General features: G+C 41.6%; 1 protein-coding gene across 4 annotated transcripts in view; it reads left to right on the forward strand.

Annotated features, from left to right (window-relative positions):
- LOC148139367 (uncharacterized) overlaps positions 1–18,978 on the forward strand; it is a 35,985-nt gene extending 17,007 nt beyond the window's left edge. The window contains exons 3-6 of one of the 4 annotated variants that reach the window (XR_015753535.1): positions 899–1,133; positions 4,560–4,757; positions 16,396–16,557; positions 18,278–18,978. Coding sequence is in view for 2 of the 4 variants with exons in the window: in XM_087980736.1 (XP_087836862.1) it covers positions 899–1,131 (233 nt within the window). In the remaining 2 variants the exon portion in view is untranslated. Of the gene's footprint in view, positions 1–898; positions 1,155–4,559; positions 4,758–16,395; positions 17,783–18,277 lie in introns of those variants that run through there. The other 3 variants (XR_015753534.1, XM_087980736.1, XM_087980735.1) reach the window with 3 other exon arrangements.
- The last annotated feature ends 280 nt before the right edge of the window (positions 18,979–19,258 follow it).

The raw sequence follows: 19,258 nt of genomic DNA on the forward strand, positions 1-19,258 counted from the left end.
TGAGAAGGAACTTCTTCACCCAGAGGGTTATAAATCTATAGAATTCCCTGCCCAGTGAAGCAGTTAAGACTTTCTCAGTAAATGTTTTTAAAGCGAAGGTAGATAATTTTTTTCAACGGTGAAGGAATTAAGGATTATAGTGAGAGGATGGGAAGTGGAACTAAGGCCATGAATAGATCAGCCATGATCTTTTTGAAAGGCAGAGAAGGCTTGAAGGCCCAGACAGCCTACTCCATCACTGAGTTCATGTATTCTTATGTTTTTAGAAAACTTCAGGTGATCACACTCAAAAACCATAAGTCATCCTCTTCTGTAATTTCAGGCAGTGATTTTACTGCAGTGAAGCTGGAGATTAGACCTTCTGTGTCAGCTATGAAACCATGTAGCTTGTTTGTTGTTTTAGTGAAACCCAAATTCCAGAGCCCTTGTCCAATTTCTTAGTCTGACAGCTGTGAAGCTACGCTTGTTAGCCGCGTCATGAACAATCGATGTCTGAACATTGTGCAATTCCTCAGTTTCTGACCGTGTTGCTCTACCAAAACTCTGTCTTTCCTCCCTTTTAATGTATCTTTGTTTTTGATATTTTACTTTTTGAGGTTCTAAAAGAAATGTAAAACTTGAGAATAAATAACAATTACTGCCCCAAGGAAGTGAATAAATCCAGCTGAGTGCTTAAAACACTTCAAAACCAAGAGCAGCTCTCACAGCTGTGATCCTCTCCTATCCACCATTTTTTCCATCATTGGATAGCTCTCTGAGAGTCAGCACAGGCAAAATAAACTGAATGGCTTCCTCCTGTCTGTTATCATTCTAAAATTAATCTGTTTTAACAAAGGAACAATTTTTGTTGAAACATTAATGACAAAGTGACTAATACAAATCTATTAACTTCAAATAGTGGAACAGAAGATAAAAAGAGAAGATATATGTGCAGTGATCCTGCTGGAAAAGGTTTTGAGTAAATGTGATAAACCAGTAAATGTCGACCATGGAGGGGTGTTTGATGATAGAAGTGTGGTTGTACGAATTCTCTGGGAAAAACAATCCTGTGACAGAGTTCAGAAGGGCTCCAGATACCACGAAGCAATGGGAAAAGTCATTCACAGCATCAATGAGGGACAACATGAGTAAAGGTAACTATCATGAAATGCAAGGTAAGCAGCTACAGGGATGCACAGCAATCATTGATAGTATTTTCATTTGCAATGTTTAACATTTCCACTGAAGATAATTGGACTGTACAGAATTACAGAACTGGGTTGCTAAGGCAATAAGATGCTGCAAATATTATTTTTCTCCTAAACTCGCTGTTGGAATTATTGGGACAGTCTTCAGTGGTTAAGGAGACATTGCACAATGCAATTTACAAGGTTAAGGAATGTTTACAAGTTAAATGAAGGTTTCCAATTATTAAGGGAAAAAGAGTTTTTCTCATTTCACCTTGTTTTCAATGGTTGGGAAGTCTAAATATGAACTTAGAAAACACTGTGCAATAAGGGTGTTAGAGATTTAGAACTGGCTGTGCAAATGTAATTGAAGCTAGATCAGTTTATTTTACATTTGCAACTGTTAGATTTTTCTGAACCAAAGATATTAAGATATGTCACCAAAGGCAGGTATATGGAGTGAGGTCACAGACCATCAATGATCTAATAGTGGAACAGGCTTGGAGGGAGTGAATGGTTGTGTGCTGTTCTCAGGCAAATGGAAACTTCTCTTTCTGTCCTGTCATTAAATTTCATAATGTTCAATGTCTCCTTGAGGTTGTATCTCTGGAATATTTCCTCAAAAACGAAATACCAAACTGTTCAAGATTTCCTTCGATGTAACCTCTCCCACTGCAGGTGTTAACCTTGTAACTCTCTGATATTTTCCCCAGTGCCTATGTATCTTTGTTTATTTATGAGAATAGCTGCACATACTGTGAGGCAGTATGCAGAAAGAAATATATCTTCTGATTTGTTGCACTGAAGGAGACTACTAGTGCTGGTATGATGACACAATCGTTCACCATTTAGAAGAAATGTTATTGCCTGTTCTGGTGATCCTAGCTGACATTATTACCAGAAGAGTCTGATCCAGTCTAGGTTGTGGCTTGATAGACCATATTTTGATTTGTTTTGATTTTAAACGTGATTTCTCATTGAACTGAGTACAGAAAGTTGCAGATCTTACTTATCAATAAAACAGAAATTTATGAATAAAAAATGAGGAAGTAAACTAAATCATAAGAACATAAGAACTAGGAGCAGGAGTAGGCCATCTGGCCCTTTGAGCTGCTCCGTCATTCAATAACATCATGGCTGATCTCTTTTGTAGACTCAGATCCACTTACCCGCACTCACACCTATATTCCTTAATTCCTTTACTGTTCAAAAAATTATCTACCTTAACCTTGAAAGTATTTACTGAGGAGCCTGAACTGCTTCACTGGGCAGGGAATTCCATAGATTAATAACCCTCTGGGTGAAGAAGTTCCTTCCAAATTCTGTCCGAAATCTGCTCCCTCCAATCTTGAGGCTATGCCCTCTTGTCCTACCTTCACCTGCCAGTGAAAACACACTGTCTACTTCTATCTTCTCTATTCCCTCCTTAATTTTATGTTTCAAGAAGATCCGTCCTCATTCTCCTGATTTCCAATGAAAATAATCCCAATCTACTCAGTCTCTCCTATATGCCAACCCCCTGAACTCCAGAATCCACCTAGTGAACTTCCTTTCCACCCCCTTGAGTGCCAGGGCATCCTTTCTCAAGTTAGGAGACCAAAACTGCACACAGTACTCCAGCTGTGGCCTCACCAGTACGCTATACTGCTGCAACGTAACCTCCAGGTTTTTAAACTCACCCCTTTAGCAATGAAGGACAAAATTCCATGTGCCTTCCTAATTACTTGCTGTACCTGCAGACCAACCTTCTGTGATTTATGCACAAGGACAGCCAGGTCCCTCTGCACAGCAGCATGCTGCAACTTTTTACCATTCAAGTAATAGTCCCTTTTACTGTTGCTCCTACCACAATGGATGACTTCACATTTATTAAAATTGTACTCCATCTCCCAGACTTTTGCCCACTCATTTAAAACTATCGATGTTCCTTTTGCAAAGTTTCGCAGCCTTCTACACGCTTTGCTCTGCCACTCATCTTAGTGTCATTTGCAAACTTTGACATCCTCCTACACATAGTCCCCAACTCCAGAACATCTATATAAATTGTAAATTAAGTGCCGTCCCAACACTGATCCCTGAGTCACACTACTAATCACTGATTGCCCGCTAGTATAGCACTCATTTATCCTCACTCTTTGCTTCCTGTTAGTCAACCAATCCTCTATCCATACTAATACTTTATATTACACAGCAGCCTCTTAGGCAGCACCTTGTTGAAGACCTTTTGGCAATCTAGGTTCACCACATCCACTGGGTCTCTGTTGTCCACCTTGCTCGTAATGTCTTCATAGAATTCCAAAAGATTTGTTAAGCATGATTTGTGCTTCATGAACTCATGCTTCTTCTGCCCAACAGGACAAGTTCTATCAAGATGCCCTTCTATTTCTTCCTTGATAGTCGGCTCAAGCATCTTGCCCACTGTCGAGGTTAAGCTAGCTGGTCTATAATTCCCCATCTTTTTTCTACCTCCCTTTTTAAACAGTGGTGTCACATTTGCTGTTTTCCAATTTGCTGGGACTGCCAGCGAATTTTAGAAAATTACTACTGGTGCACGTGCTATTTCTCCTGCCGTCTCTTTTAGTATGCTGGTTAGTAAATCAAACCATCTACTTACAAACAAATTGCTGAAAAAGCTCTGCAGAACTGCCAGCATCTGTGGAGAGAGATCAGAGTTAATGTTTTTGGTTGAGTGACCCTTCCTCAGAACAAGGTCTGAGCTTTACCAGCAGTTTCTGTTTTTGGTTAGGATTTTCAGCATTTACAGTACTTTCAGTTTTTACTTGAGTATAGATATTCAGGGGTTTGTACATAAAAGAATAATTCCAAAACACACTTTTATAATTTGAAGAGAAACAAAACAATTTTGGTACAATCACCAAAACAGCCTACTTGCACCTTTTGTATAATACACCAGAGACCATGTATTTCCAACTTCTTTTTGGAACAATCAGACAGCTAAGCTTCAATTAACCTATTCAAGTTTTCAACCCAACATCTCTAGTGTGGGGCTAACACTAACTATGCACTGTAACCTAGTTCACAATATGTCCTTCGTTTCTAAGGGGTGGAAAAGGGGAGGGGGGGGAGGGGGGGGGAAGTGTTTGAAGAGTGAAGGGAGAGCTGGAGAAGAGCAGGTTGGGTTTGCTGGGGAGTAGATAAAGAGGCCGGGAGAGAGGGATTGGGGATGGTCAGGGGACAGTGGAATGTCTGCAGCATGGTAAAGGGGTTAGTGGGAGGGGCAATCCACCGCCTCTCTTCTCTTTTGATATTTTAATGCATTTGTTATGGAGCAGGCCAGACCCTCTTTCCCCTCCACCCCCCCCCCCCCCCCCCCCACTACAAATTATTCCAAGAAGGTATCCTAGATCCTAACTTTTTTTTCTTATTTTAAAGGCAGACGTGAAGTGGGTGTTCATGATGCAGCTCATCACTCACTCGGCTTTCAGCAAAACAATTTATTTTGACGCTGTAGTTGAAACACAAGCAAAAGAAAACCGAATTTAGAATATCTGAACTATTGGAAAACTCAACCGACTTGATACCTAAATAAGGACCAGTCCCACATCCCACAGAAATACCCTTTGGCAAAAGGTAAATTCAAATCCCATGTTCCTACAGGCAGGAAAGATTTCAGATTCAGAGAGAGAAGCCAATCAAGAAACATCTGCTGAAGCTTGGAACCTTTCTTTGGACTACAGCAGATTCTGGGACTAATACAACTAAACCAAACTAGAAACAAAAACCATTGTTAAGTTTGGCTCACAGAGCCATAGAGATGTACAGCACAGAAACAGACCCTTCAGTCCAACGCGTCCTTGCTGACTAATCTATTCCCAAATGTTGAGGTAGTAGGTGCCATAAACGCTAGCATTTTTCCAGCATAAAATAAAATGAATCCTGTGTCACTGCTTTAATAATTAAATTGGAAACACTGTTCAACACCGATTACCAAGACGTTTCGGCATCTCTGCCTTTATGCATCTTTAAAAAACCCCAAGGACAAAATAACTTTGTTAGAATGATAGCATTGTCACACATTTGAATAGAGTATTTCAACCTAACTCTTCCTAGATAATTACCTAAGCTTCAGCTGATGTATTCTGGAGTTTGCTGGGTTTTGATCCTTCAGAAAATCAGGTTAGGGGAGCTTTCCCAGGATGTTACTTGGGACGAAGGTGCCTGCTATGAAGGGAGGTTGTAAAAACTTGACATGTTTCCATTGTAATAGCAAAGGTCAAGACAGGCATACACAAGATTTTCAAAATGATAGGAGACACTTTGACTAGAGTAAAGAGGAAAGTAATGATTGTAGATCCTAGATCAAAGTCATTGGTCAAGATGTTGAGGAGTTATGACCTTATTTTTCAATACAGTAGACCCCCACCCCTCCCCCATACCCGCGGGGATACATTCCAAGATCATCGGGGAAGACCAAAACCACAGATAGTAGCAAACCCGTTCATTTAATGGGAGATTTAACTCCCTGGCAGCCCTTGGTCCCTGGTTCTGGAAGGTTCTCTGTAATATGTTCAGGATGCGGACAACCGAACCCGCAGATACAGTGATCACCTCTTATGTTGTCTTGGTGTTTATTGGTATGGGGATGGTGTTTTGGAGCCATGAGGTCATGTTTCAGTTATACAAGACACTGGAAAGGCCGCACCTGGGGTATTGCGTACTGTTCTGGTCATCGCATTATAGGAAGGATGTGAAAGCTTTGGAACAGGTTCGTAGGAGATTTACTAGGATGTTGACTGGTATGGAAGGAAGGTCTTGCGAGGAAAAGTGGAGAGAACTGAGGCTATTTTCGTTCAAGAGAAGAAGATTGAGAGGTGGCTTAATTGACACGTACAAGATAATCAGAGGGTTAGATAGGGTGGACAGGAGAGCCTTTTTCCTTGAATGGTGACGGCTAACAAGAGGGGGCATATTTTAAATGGAGGGGTGATAGATTTAGGACAGATAGTAGGGGTAGTTGCTCCTTTTTTTGAGGTATTTTAGGAGCTGGAAGTGCTTTCCTCGAATTCTAGGAGCAGCAATTACTGTTTTATATGCTGTTGCATTGTTTTGGAACTTTGGAGAAAAAAAGTCAAACCAACAACAGTTTTAAAAGGGAGAAGAACATACAAAGGAAGCACATGGTGAGGACAGCGCAGGAAAGTGAGAGAGAGAGAGAACTTGCACAGTTACTGCCTTTGCTGTTTTTGAATTCATGTATCGCTGGACATCAGAGTGCGTCTAGGAAAATGAACAAACAGTGAAATTCACAACTAATCTTGGAGGAACCTGTGTGGGCGAATTTCACAACACAGAATCAGATACGTTAACATTGTCCAAGAGAAAGGTTGCAATAGTGAGTACAGTGGGTTCTTTCTTGATTATATGTTTTTGGAGATAAGTCTCTTGATTAAACTTAAAATATAAGCCATAGTTATTAATTTAACCTGGTACAGTGTTTTGTAGAGGAATAAGACGGTGTTATTTTCTGGATCTGTAGATTGTGAAGGAGCAAAAATGGCCTTTGCAGTGATATGTACTTCTTGTCAGATGTGGGAGTTTAAAGAGAGTTTAAGGGTTATAGCAGATTATATCTGCATAAATGCTGTTGGATGCGAACCTCATCAGATGGAATGAATCGGTTGGAGAGACAGATAGAAGCGATGAGGAATTTGCAATAGCAACTGTATGTGATGGATCGCAGTTATAGGAAGGGGGAAAAGTCTTAGATACAGTCACATAGATGAGTTAACTCCAGGAAGGGTGAGAGTGGACAGCACCTAGGGCAGGAGTCTTTTATGGATATACCCATTTCAATCAGGTATGCTGTTTTGGAAAATGTAGAGGGTGGTGGATTCTCAGGGGAACGTTGCACAAACAGCCAAGTTTCTGGTATTGAGACTGGCTCTAATGCAACGAGGGGTACGTCGGCTTCCAAGAGATCAACTGTGTTAGGGGATTCTGTAGTCCGAGGAACAAACAGACATTTCTGTGGCCAGCAGAGAAAAAGCAGAATGATGTGTTGTTTCCCTGGTGTCAGGATCAAGAATGTCTGAGTGTGCAGAATGTTCTCAAGGCGGAGAGGGGCCAGCAAGAAGTCATTGTCCAACGATATAGGAAGAGAAAAGGTTGAGATTCTGAAGGGAGATTACAGAGAGTTAGGCAGAAATTTAAAAAGGAGGTCCTCAAGGGTAGTAATATCTGGATTACTCCCAGTGCTACGGGCTAGTGAGGGCAGGAATAGGAGGATAGAGCAGATGAATGCATGGCTGAGGAGCTGGTATATGGGAGAAGGATTCACATTTTTGGATCATTGGAATCTCTTTTGGGGTAGAAGTGACCTGTCCAAGAAGGACAGATTGCACCTAAATTGGAAGGGGACTAATATACTGGCAGGGAGATTTGCTAGCACTGCGTGGGAGGATTTAAACTAGGAAGGTGGGGAGGGGGGGGGGGCGGGGGGGCGGTGGTGGGACTCAGGGAGATAGTGAGGAAAAGATTGATCTGAGACTGGTATAGTTGAGAACAGAAGTGAGTCAAACAGTCAGGGCAAGCAGGTTCAAGGTAGGACGAATAAATTAAACTGCATTTCTTTCAATGCAAGGGGCCTAACAGGGAAGGCAGATGAACTTAGGGCATGTTAGGAACATGGGACTGGGATATCATAGCAATTACAGAAACATGGCGCAGGGATGGGCAGGACTGGCAGCTTAATGTTCCAGGATACAAATGCTACAGGAAGGATAGAAAGGGAGGCAGGAGAGGAGGGGGAGTGGCATTTTTGATAAGGGATAGCATAACAGCTGTGCTGAGGGAGAATATTCCTGGAAATACATCCAGGGAAGTTATTTGGGTGGAACTAAGAAAGGGATGATCACCTTATTGCGATTGTATTATAGATCCCCGAATAGTCAGAGGGAAATTGAGAAACAAACTTGTAAGGAATCTCAGCTATCTGTAAGAATAATAGGGTGGTTATGGTAGGGGATTTTAACTTTCCAAAACATCGACTGGGACTGCCATAGTGTTAAAGGTTTAGATGGAGAGAAATTTCTGAAATGCGGACAAGACAATTTTCTGATTGTGTTCATTCAGTATGTGAGTGTACCTACTAGAGAAGGTGCAAAACCTGACCTACTCTTGGGAAATAAGGCAGGGCAGGTGACTAAGGTGTCAGTGGGGAAGCACTTTGGGGCCAGAGACCATAATTCTATTTGTTTTAAAATAATGATGGAAAAGTATAGACCAGATCTAAAAGTTGGAGTTCTAAATTGGAGAAAGGACAATTTTGATGGTATTAGGCAAGAACTTTCAAAAACTGATTGGGGGCAGATTTTCGCAGGTAAAGGGACGGCTGGAAAATGGGAAGCCTTCAGAAATGTGAGAACAAGATTCCAGAGAAAGTATATTCCTGTTAGGATGAAAGGGAAGGCTGGTAGGTATAGGGAATGCTGGATGACTAAAGAAATTGAGGGTTTGGTTAAGAAAAAGAAGGAAGCATATGTCAGGTACAGGCAGGATAGATTGAGTGAATGCTTAGAAGAGTATAAAGGAAGTAGGAGTACACTTAAGAGGGAAATCAGGAGGACAAAATGAGGACATAAGATAGCTTTGGCAAATAGAATTAAGGAGGATCCAAAGGGTTTTTACAAATATATTAAGGACAAAAGGGTAACTCGGGAGAGAATAGGGCCCCTCAAAGATCAGCAAGGCGGCTTTTGTGTGGAGCCACAGAAAATGGGGAGATACTAAATGAATATTTTGCATCAGTATTTACTGTGGAAAATGATATTAAAGATATAGACTGCAGGGAAATAGATGGTGACATCTCACAAAATGTCCAGATTACAGAGAAGGAAGTGCTGGTTGTCTTGAAACAGGTAACAGTGGATAAATTCCCAGGACCTGATCAGGTGTACCCGAGAACTCTGTGAGAAGCTAGAGAAGTGATTGCTGGGCCTTTTGCTGAGATATTTGTATCATCGATAGTCACAGGTGAGATGCTGGAAGACTGGAGGTTGGCAAATATGGTGCCACTGTTTAAGAAGGGCGGTAAAGACAAGCCAGGGAACTATAGACCGGTGAGCCTGACCTCTGTGGTGGGCAAGTTGTTGGAAGGAATCCTGAGGGACAGGATATACATGTGTTTGGAAAGACAAGGACTGATTCGGGATAGTCAACATGGCTTTGAGCGTGGGAAATCAGGTGTCTCAAACTTGATTGAGTTTTTTGAAGAAGTAGCAAAGAGGATTGATGAGGGCAGAGCAGTAGATGTGATCTATATGGACTTCAGTAAGGTATTCGACAAGGTTCCCCATGGGAGACTGATTAGCAAGGTTAGATCTCATGGAACACAGGGAAAACTAGCCATTTGGCTACAGACCTGGCTCAAAGGTGGAAGAGGTGGTGGTGGAGGGTTGTTTTGCAGACTGGAGGCCTGTGACCAGTGGAGTGCCACAAGGATCTGCGCTAGGTTCTCTTTTTTGTCATTTACACAAATGATTTGGATGCGAGCATAAGAGGTACAGTTATTAAGTTTGCAGATGACACCAAAATTGGAGGTGTAGTGGACAGCGAAGAGGGTTACCTCAGATTACAACAGGATCTGGACCAGATGGGCCAATGTGCTGAGAAGTGGCAGATGGAGTTTAATTCAGATAAATGCGAGGTGCTGCATTTTGGGAAAGCAAATCTTAGCAGGACTTATACACTGAATGGTAAGCTCCTAAAGAGTGTTGCTGAACAAAGAGACCTTGGAGTGCAGGTTCATTGCTCCTTGAAAGTGGAGTCACAGGTAGATAGGATAGTGAGGAAGGCGTTTGGTGTGCTTTCTTTTATTGGTCAGAGTATTGAGTACAGGAGTTGGGAGGTCATGTTGCGGCTGTACAGGACATTGGTTCGGCCACTGTTGGAATATTGTGTGCAATTCCGATCTCCCTCCTTTCAGATGTTGTGAAACCTGAAAGGGTTGAGAAAAGATTTACAATGATGTTGCCAGGGTTGGAGGGTTTGAGCTATAGGGAGAGGCTGAACAGGCTGGGGCTGTTTTCCCTGGAGCGTTGGAGGCGGAGGGGTGACCTTATAGAGGTTTACAAAATTCTGAGGGGCATGGATAGAATAAATAGGCAAAGTCTTTTCCCTGGAGCCGAGGAGTCCAGAACTAGGGGTAATAGGTTTAGGGTGAGAGGGGAAAGATATAAAAGAGACCTAAGGGACAACGTTTTCACGCAGAGGGTAGTATATGTATGGACTGAGGAAGTGATGGAGGCTAGTGCATTTGCAACATTTAACAGACATTTGGATGAGTATATGAATAGGAAGGGTTTGGAGGGATAATGGCTGGATGCTGGCAAGTGGGACTAGATTGGTCGGCATGGACGAGTTGGACCGAAAGATCTGTTTCCATGCTGTACATCTCTATGACCCATTGACTCTAGTTTCTTTACTCCGAGTCATAGGGGCGTAGAATGGCCTGCCTGCAACAGTAGTAGACTCGCCGATGTTAAGGGCATTTAAATGGCCATTGGACATAAATATGGATAATAATGGAATGGTGTAGGTTAGATGGGCATCAGATTAATTTCACAGGTTGGTGTAACATGGAGGGCCAAGGGGTCTGTACTGCACTGGAACGTTCTATGTTCAAACTGTGTAGTTGTCCTATTCCAAGGACTTTACAGGACTGATCCACTGAAAGAGAAAAATGAAACTAACTTCTTCTCTCAGCTTTGGGTGTTGCCCTTGAGCTTTGAAAAAAATATGTTCCAGAAGCTATTCACAAATTTTGAGGCTAGAATAATTATCTTGGTAGGTTACAAAACTAAATAAACATATAAGTTTAGTATGGAAAAGCAAAATGTGTCAGTGCAGGCTTCGAGGGCTAAAGATCCTGTTCCTTGCTTAATTGCTCTTCATGGTTCAAAAGTCCATTAGTGGTGCACAAAAACCCCTCCAAACTGTTTTAAAAGCAGTCACCATAGCTACAGAAATACTTACAAGTTAATTATGTGCTTCAGACAACCCACTGGTTACTAATCAAATGTTATTTTTAATGCACATTCTTTGCTCCAGTGTCACTTGGAGGCATTGCTGGGTTTTTTTGATCTACTACGTATTTATGCATTTCTGAGCTTCATTAAAAAGTTCTAATGCATCAAGTTATTACATAAAACAAGATAGGAAATCATATTAAAAAAAAAAGCAAATTACTGCAGATGCTGGAATCTGAAACCAAAAGAGAGAATGCTGGAAAACCTCAGCAGGTTGGTAGCGTCTGTAAGGAGAGAAAAGAGCTGACGTTTCAAGTCTAACTGACCCTTTGTCAAAACTAAAAAAAGGGAGAAATAGTATTTATAAAAGGTGAGTCATGGCTCCAGAACCAAGGTAGCAATAAAGAGGTGGTAATGACAGTGCATAGAGAGATTACAGGGAGATTAGGAGCTGGGAATGACCAAGGCTGAAGCCAGTGCTATGTGACAAAATATGTGGGGGATGGGTGAAGCAGAGGCAAATTGGAAAACAGGGGAGAAGGGTAGCAAAGGGGGAAGAGGAGAGGAAAAAGGTGATGAGAGAGTGGGGAGTGAGAGAAAGAGAGACAATCGAGAAATAAGAGGTACAGAATAGTGAAAAACAATTTTAAAAAGATAAATAAAATAATGAAATAAAATTACGGAGTAGGATGAAAACAGAGGGGTCAAGATAGGATAATCATCTGAAGTTGTTGAGTTCAATGTTGAGACCAGCAGGCTGTAACATGCCTAGTCAGAAGATGAGATGCTGTTCCTCCAGTTTGCCTTCAGCTTCACTGGAACATTGCAGCAAGCCAAGGACAGACATGTGGGCATGGGAGCAGGATTGGGTGTTGGAGATGGACCAGGTGAAGGTGATGGAGGGATGGAAACTGGAAGCGAAGTTTATGAATTTTTCCAGGTCAGGACGAGAGCATGAAGACGCATGGAAATAGTCATCAATGACCCGATAAAGCAGTTGTGGGATGGGACCCGGGTAGGCCTGGAACAAGAAATGTTCCACATACCCCATGAAAAGGCAGGCATAGCTAGGACCCATACGGGTATCCATTGCTACACCTTTGATTTGGAGAAAATAGGATGAGTTGAAGGAGAAGTTGTTGAGAGAGAGAGTACAAGTTCAGCCAGGCGGAGGAGAGTGGTGGTGGATGGAGATTGTTCGGGCCTCTTTTCGAGAAAGAAGCAAAGAGCTTTCAAGCCGTCTTGGTGTGGGATGGAGGTGTAAAGAGAAATTGTATTAATGCTTTGAAACTTTATTATCAGCTCAATGATATCTGTGATTCACTAATTTAAGTCAGCAATGACATTGCTCTGACAGGAGCATATGGCAATACTTCATGAAAGATGAATGAGCCCTTAAAAGAAGGAGTTTCTGATTTCAAGTTATAGTTTCTCTTGTTGTGTTGGGATAAGCAACTGGAATGAAATTGAGAAAGCAGGAGTGGAGGCAGGTATGTGAAAACACTTGTATGCCTATGAATTTGTTGAGAATTTAAAAATATCAGCACACTTTGAACTAGATCCATTTTTTATATTGGGGAAAAGAAGGAGCATTTTACATTGGAATCACATTCATTGTGATTCCATTCAGAGCTCAGAACGAGAAATTCAAAGTGAAATTATATTTGCAATCTTGACAAAGCAATACAAATGACTGAAGAAAGATTCACACAGATGCATGAAATGATTGATGTGTTTGGTTTCACAGTTTGACAAGAACACAGCATTGTTTGAAACTATAATAAGCTTAGACAAAAGACTCTGAAGTATCTACATTCGTGCAGTGAATGATGTGCCTTTTTAAATTCATTAATGGGATGAGGGCATCACTGGCTAGAACAGCATTTGTTGCTCATCCCTAATTGCTCAGAGGACAGTTAAGAATCAACTACATTGCTGCGGGTCTGGGGTCACACTTAGGGCAAACCAGGTAAGGATGGCAGTTTCCTTTCCTACAAGGACATTGTTGGAAAAACCAGTCAATATTGGTTTCATAGTCATCATTAGACTCTAAATTCCAGATATTTATTGAATTCAAATTGAACCATCTGCTGGATTTTAAAGTTGGGTCCCCAGAACCTTACCTGGGTCTCTGGATTCACAGTCTAGGAATAATAGCACTGGGCCATCACCTCCTCTTACACGAGTTCCAAAGTGAGCTGTCTATTTGCACATTAATGCATGTGTGTTGTTGTAATATTCTGACTGGGAAATTGTGTAGATTGAGATTGTTATGTACAGATTGGCTACAATATATTGTTTGTCCCTGTAAATCTTGTTATGAAGGGGAGGTCAGCCCCCCCCACCCCCCCTCCCCCCCCCCCCGCGATATGATGGGAAATACAGTCTGGTAAGACCTTTTATCCAGTTTCTTTCTTTTCCATGCTCGGACCAGACCTTGGGAATGTTAACGATGGAAGTTCCAATGACAGGCACCGAGGTTAGAGAATACCCTACAGGTATTCTGACCACCTTGTACTGTCCGTCAGTCGGGACTCTCTGTACTGAGGTTTCAGGCACTATCTTGCTGCATTATATAGCAACTGGGAAAGGGGTGGATTGTGTTTCTATGTAACGGCCAGAGATGGTGGCAGGGAGGGGCAATATTGACTTGTGTCACAGTCTGTGCTCACTCTGCGCTTCTGAGTGAGACATGTGATAAAAGTATGAGGGAGGGAAAATATTATTTGCCTCTTCAACAAAAGGAAGAAAGTGCCTTTTGGAATAGCTGTTCGTTGCTTTCGGGCGGCACGGTGGCACAGTGGTTAGCACTGCTGTCTCACAGCGCCAGAGACCCGGGTTCAATTCCCACCTCAGGCGACTGTGCAAACTCCACACAGACATTCTCCCCGTGTCTGCGTGGGTTTCCTCCGGGTGCTCCGGTTTCCTCCCACAGTCCAAAGATGTGCAGGGTCAGGTGAATTGGCCATGCTAAATTGCCCGTAGTGTTAGGTAAGGGGTAAATGTAGGGGTACGGGTGGGTTGCGCTTCGGGTCGGTGTGGACTTGTTGGGCCGAAGGGCCTGTTTCCACACTGTAATGTAATCTAATCTAATCTAATTAAAACAGACAGCAAAGCTCACCTTGTTTCATAATCTGATAAAGAACTGTGACAAGGGGTATACAGTAATCTACCTCTCATCCTTCAATCTATTAAAAAGGAGTGTTTAATTTAATGGACTCCTTTCACCCATTCTACAATTAACAAGTAACAATTTATTTATCTAACTCCAATAGTGAACAAATTAACAGAATTACTAACAAACTGAACAATTCCTCCTAACGACGACAGATTCCCTAATTGAACTAAATTCTACAAGCATGCTATTTCAATAACACAAGTCCCACTTTTACATAAATCCAAATAATTAGAAAACAGTAAATTAAAACTCAGTCTGTCAAATTTCACACAGAATGTGTCTTCTGAAATGCTCCTCGCTGTCTCTGCTGATCTTTCTGAAATGCCTGTCTCTGACAAATTTTTGTGACAGGACTGTTCTCTGTGTGACTTCTGCAGTCTGGAATAGAAGCTAAATGTGCCATGGTAGCTTTTATGCTTTTTTCTGAGAGCGGGAAGTTGCTGTCTCTTCAGTTGGCAGTTGGCTCGCACCGATTTTCCAAAATGCCCCATCTCCATTCCCTTGATGACCAATTACTTTCTTTACAATTGAATTGTTTGAAGATTGTCAACACCATCAGATTTAAATTTGAACGGTTTTTAGTATCTATGGGTTTGGTTTAAGTTGGTTGGCTAAATTTGAAATCATTATTGTCTTGGTAAAAATGCTACTTGGCTGTTTGATCCATACTATTTCAATTCGAGTGCTCTGTGTACCTACACTTTGCTGCTCAATCATCCTTTTTTTCAAATTGCTAAGCATGCGGGGTGGGATCATCATCTCTTAAAGGGGCCACACACTCTTTCCCCATTTTAGTCTTACACACCAATTTCACAACAATCTGTAATTTATTTTAAAATTCCAAAATTTCAACATTCTTCAAAGTTGTTATTAAACTATGTAGACTGAAGTAAGTATCGATTAATGTCTTGCTAGTAGATGTTGGAAATGGAATGGATGACACCAGCTCTGGCAATCAGCATTTGTATTGTTGGTCAAGGCTCTGCAAGAGATCTGTGGAATCAGAGTGTGCTAAGCTTTGGTGGAGGACTGTTTCCAAAACTCCAGCCACAAGTAGCTCAGATACCCACTGTGAGTTAGTCGTCTGACAATTTCATTTGGATAGTTATGAGTGAGTGTGGAACTGACTCTTTCCAGAATATTTAGATGCAGAATAATATTGATAGGTGCAGTTAATTTCATCTCAATGTGCATCAAGAAGGCTGATGCTTGTTTTAAAAACTGCATTGGCAGTGATGTTATGTAAGAGTTCTGGAGACATATACTTTTTGAAGTTTGTTATCCTCTAAGACTAGGCAAGCAAGTTCCTGCATGATGATTTTGTTTTGGAGAGGAAATCTTGCAAGAGGTGTGAACAGGTTTTGGAGCACACAGATCTTGAAAGAAGCAGTTTGAGCACTGACATCAGACTGGAGGCTCCTGAGACCAGAGCCAAGTGCAGGGCAGGCTGCAGACTGTGTGTAAATTGGGGTCTTTTTTTTTTAGCTATTGTAAGGGGCTACTTTAAAACATCCATCTCCCAAATACTTGTGCTGGAGAGAAAGCTGAAGGTCCACTTGAGGGAGCAGAGACCTTTGCATTGGCCCTGCAAGCACCAAGTTGTGCTTATAAATCACTGCTAGTAATAGTAAAACCATTTTGAGACATTTCACTGGAGCTGTAATCACAAATAGGCTCTCGACACCTAAGGAAGTCTGAAAAGTGAACAAAACATTTTTATCAAAGAGATTGCACGAAGCATCTTAAAGGAGGAGAGAGGTAAAGAGGGAATTAATGGTGGAATGACAGACATTTAGGAATGAAGAGGCCAAAATGAATTTCAACACTTGAAGAGAATGTTATATTGGAGGGTTTACTGGGCCGAAAGTCAGTGTGGAACAGTGTGCATAGAAATTGGTGAAGAAAGGTCCGTCTGGAGGTGAAATGGGGAAATGGTCTCCCTAGAACGTTATTTTATTAGCTTTCACAAATTCCAATGATCTTTCTGCACTGAACTGTTACTTGTTAAAGGAACAAATGTCCTATGTGCAAAAGCAGCTGAACTCTTCTGTGTTTCACAATGCAGGAAATGCCATGCAAGAAGAGACTCCTGACAGGATACGCAATTTCCCCTGTTGGAAAGTTTGCAACACTGCCTCTTGCTCACTAATTGTATACCATCACGCATTGGTCTGTCATTGATTAGGACAATCGCTGCAATGCTGGAAGGGATTTGGAATTTATATAGGTAACTTTTTAAGATCTAATAAATGTATACATGATTGCAAATGGATCTTTAAACTTGTATGTTGGATCCCATTGGAAATCAGAATCATTAATGATCCAAGCCATACCTCAGCATAAATACTGCACTGAAGATAACTTGTATTCGATTGCTTATATTTTGATTTTGCTCATTTAGATATGACGTAATTCTTGTAGCATCTGCTGTCCTATTGTTCACTGTCAGATCGTGATCGGTCTTCTCTCGTCCAGCAGCAAAACTGTTAAAAATTGGATTTTTCTGAAAGGTTGCTCTAGATGTCGCTCTGATTCTCTTCAAGAATTTTAAATACTTTTATACAAGACCAGCATTATTTAAATGGGAGAAAGTGAGGACTGCAGATGCTGGAGATCAGAGTCAAAAAGTGTGGTGCTGGAAAAGCACATCAGGTCAGGCAGCATCCAAGGTACAGGAGAGTCGATGTTTCAAGCATAAACTTTTCATCATTCCTGATGTCGACACTCCTGTTCCTTGAATGCTGCCTGACCTGATGTGCTTTTTCAATACCACACTCTTCAATTATTAAATGTGCATAAATACCCTGGAGAGGTAGTGGTGAGCTGCCTTCCTCAGCTACTGTCAGGACAAGGAGACATGCAGCTGAACCAAAGCAACCTTCCTACCTCTGTAACATTAAACTGTTGAAGACTCCCAGATAGTCACTGCAACGCTTCCCAACCAGACCTTTGAATAATCAATCCCAGGCTTTGTGAATAGATTAGATTAGATTAGATTAGATTAGATTAGATTAGATTAGATTAGATTAGATTTAGATTAGATTAGATTACAGTGTGGAAACAGGCCCTTCGGCCCAACAAGTCCACACCGACCCGCCGAAGCGAAACCCACCCATACCCCTACATTTACCCCTTACCTAACACTACGGGCAATTTAGTATGGCCAATTTACCTAACCTGCACATCTTTGGACTGTGGGAGGAAACCGGAGCACCCGGAGGAAACCCACGCAGACACGGGGAGAACGTGCAAACTCCACACAGTCAGTCGCCTGAGTCGGGAATTGAACCCGGGTCTCTGGCGCTGCGAGGCAGCAGTGCTAACCACTGTGCCACCGTGCCGCCCATGAATAATTCATTTCCAGATGCCAGTTTTGTATTGTAAACATAAGACTTAACGATTTATTAAATACAAACTAACATTGCAGAAAATTAAACAGCACAGTAAGTTGATTAATGTCTGTGTTTTTATTCTGAGCAATTTGCTTTCAGCCCAATCACACAAGACTGACAAACAAATACAGTTAAGAGATAAATAAAAGAAAATAATGAAACTGTTCAGATTATATAAATGGCTTTCATGATGTGTTATTTCATAAACTTAAATGTGGACACCTTGGCTGTTTTCCCTGATGTGGAGGTAATGGTGTTGGACTGGAAGTTTGGGGGGGGGGAAGGGGGTGGAGAAAATCAAAAGTCACACAATACCAGGTTATCATTCAAAAGGTTTATTTGACATCACAAGCTTTTGGAACGCTGCTCTTTATGTCAGGTGAAGTGACTTCACCTGACTTGTGCTTTCACATAAACCTGTTGGACTATAACCTGGTGTTGTGTGACTTCTGACTTTGTTTTGCCTGAAAAATGATCAGCGTCCCCTTCAGTTCACCCAGGCAAAGGCAAAAATATTCAACTCAGCTTAGCACAACAACGCCTTTTCTTCCTCAGGCGGCCTAGGAAATTCAGCATGTCCAGGAGGACCCTCGCCAATTTTTACAGATGCACCATACACCACATTCTTTCTGGGGGCATAACAGACTAGTATGGCAACTGCTCTGCTCAGGACCACAAGAAACTACAGAAGATGGTGTGCATAGCCTAGACCATCACGGAAACCAACCTGTCATCCATGGACTCCACTTACATGGTCTGCTGCTGCAGAAAAGCTGCCATCCTCATCGAGGACCCATCGCAACCCGGCAATATTCTCTCCTAAACTCTTCCATCAGGCAGAAGATCAGAAACTTGAACACACGCTAACAGGTTCAAGAACAGCTTCTTCCCAGCTATTATTAGATTGCTGAATGGACCTCTCTAATTTCAAATTAATGTTGGTCTTGCATTGCGCACCTCATGTGCAGCCGTAACTTTGAATTCCTTGCTCTGATTAGATTTGGAAGTGCTGGTGTTGGACTGGGGTGGACAAAGTTAAAAATCGCAAAACACCAGGTTATAGTCCAACAAGTTTATCTGGAAGCACTAGCTTTCGGACCACTGCTCCTTCCTCAGGTGGTTGTGGAGCAGAATCATAGCACACTTTATAGCAACAGGATTGTAGTACCATGGAATGTAATATTAAACAAATCTAGCTTAAGCTGTTCATCTTTTTGAATGATCATGTTAGTTTCAGCTCCTTCGTATGTAAATTATTTTTTAAAGTTACATTCTCAAGATAGCTTTAACAATAGGTACCATCTTAGCTCAGATAATGCATTGAAGGTGTGAGGTTAAAGTCTTTCTGTGTCAGTGTTAGGTCAGACCGATTCTATTTTTATAGTGGGATTTAAAGAATCTTACATGAATTTATGCAATTTTTGAGCAAAATAAAATTTAATTCTGCAAGTACATAATTACCCCACAAAGGTGTGTGTGTGTGCACGCGCACACGTGTGCAGGGGAGACTGAGTGAGTGTGTATGTGAGGTATAAG

Source organism: Chiloscyllium plagiosum, unplaced genomic scaffold (genome assembly GCF_037043375.1).
Source record: "Chiloscyllium plagiosum isolate Xiang-an unplaced genomic scaffold, Cpla_swu_hap1 HiC_scaffold_38, whole genome shotgun sequence".
NCBI lineage: Eukaryota > Metazoa > Chordata > Chondrichthyes > Orectolobiformes > Hemiscylliidae > Chiloscyllium > Chiloscyllium plagiosum.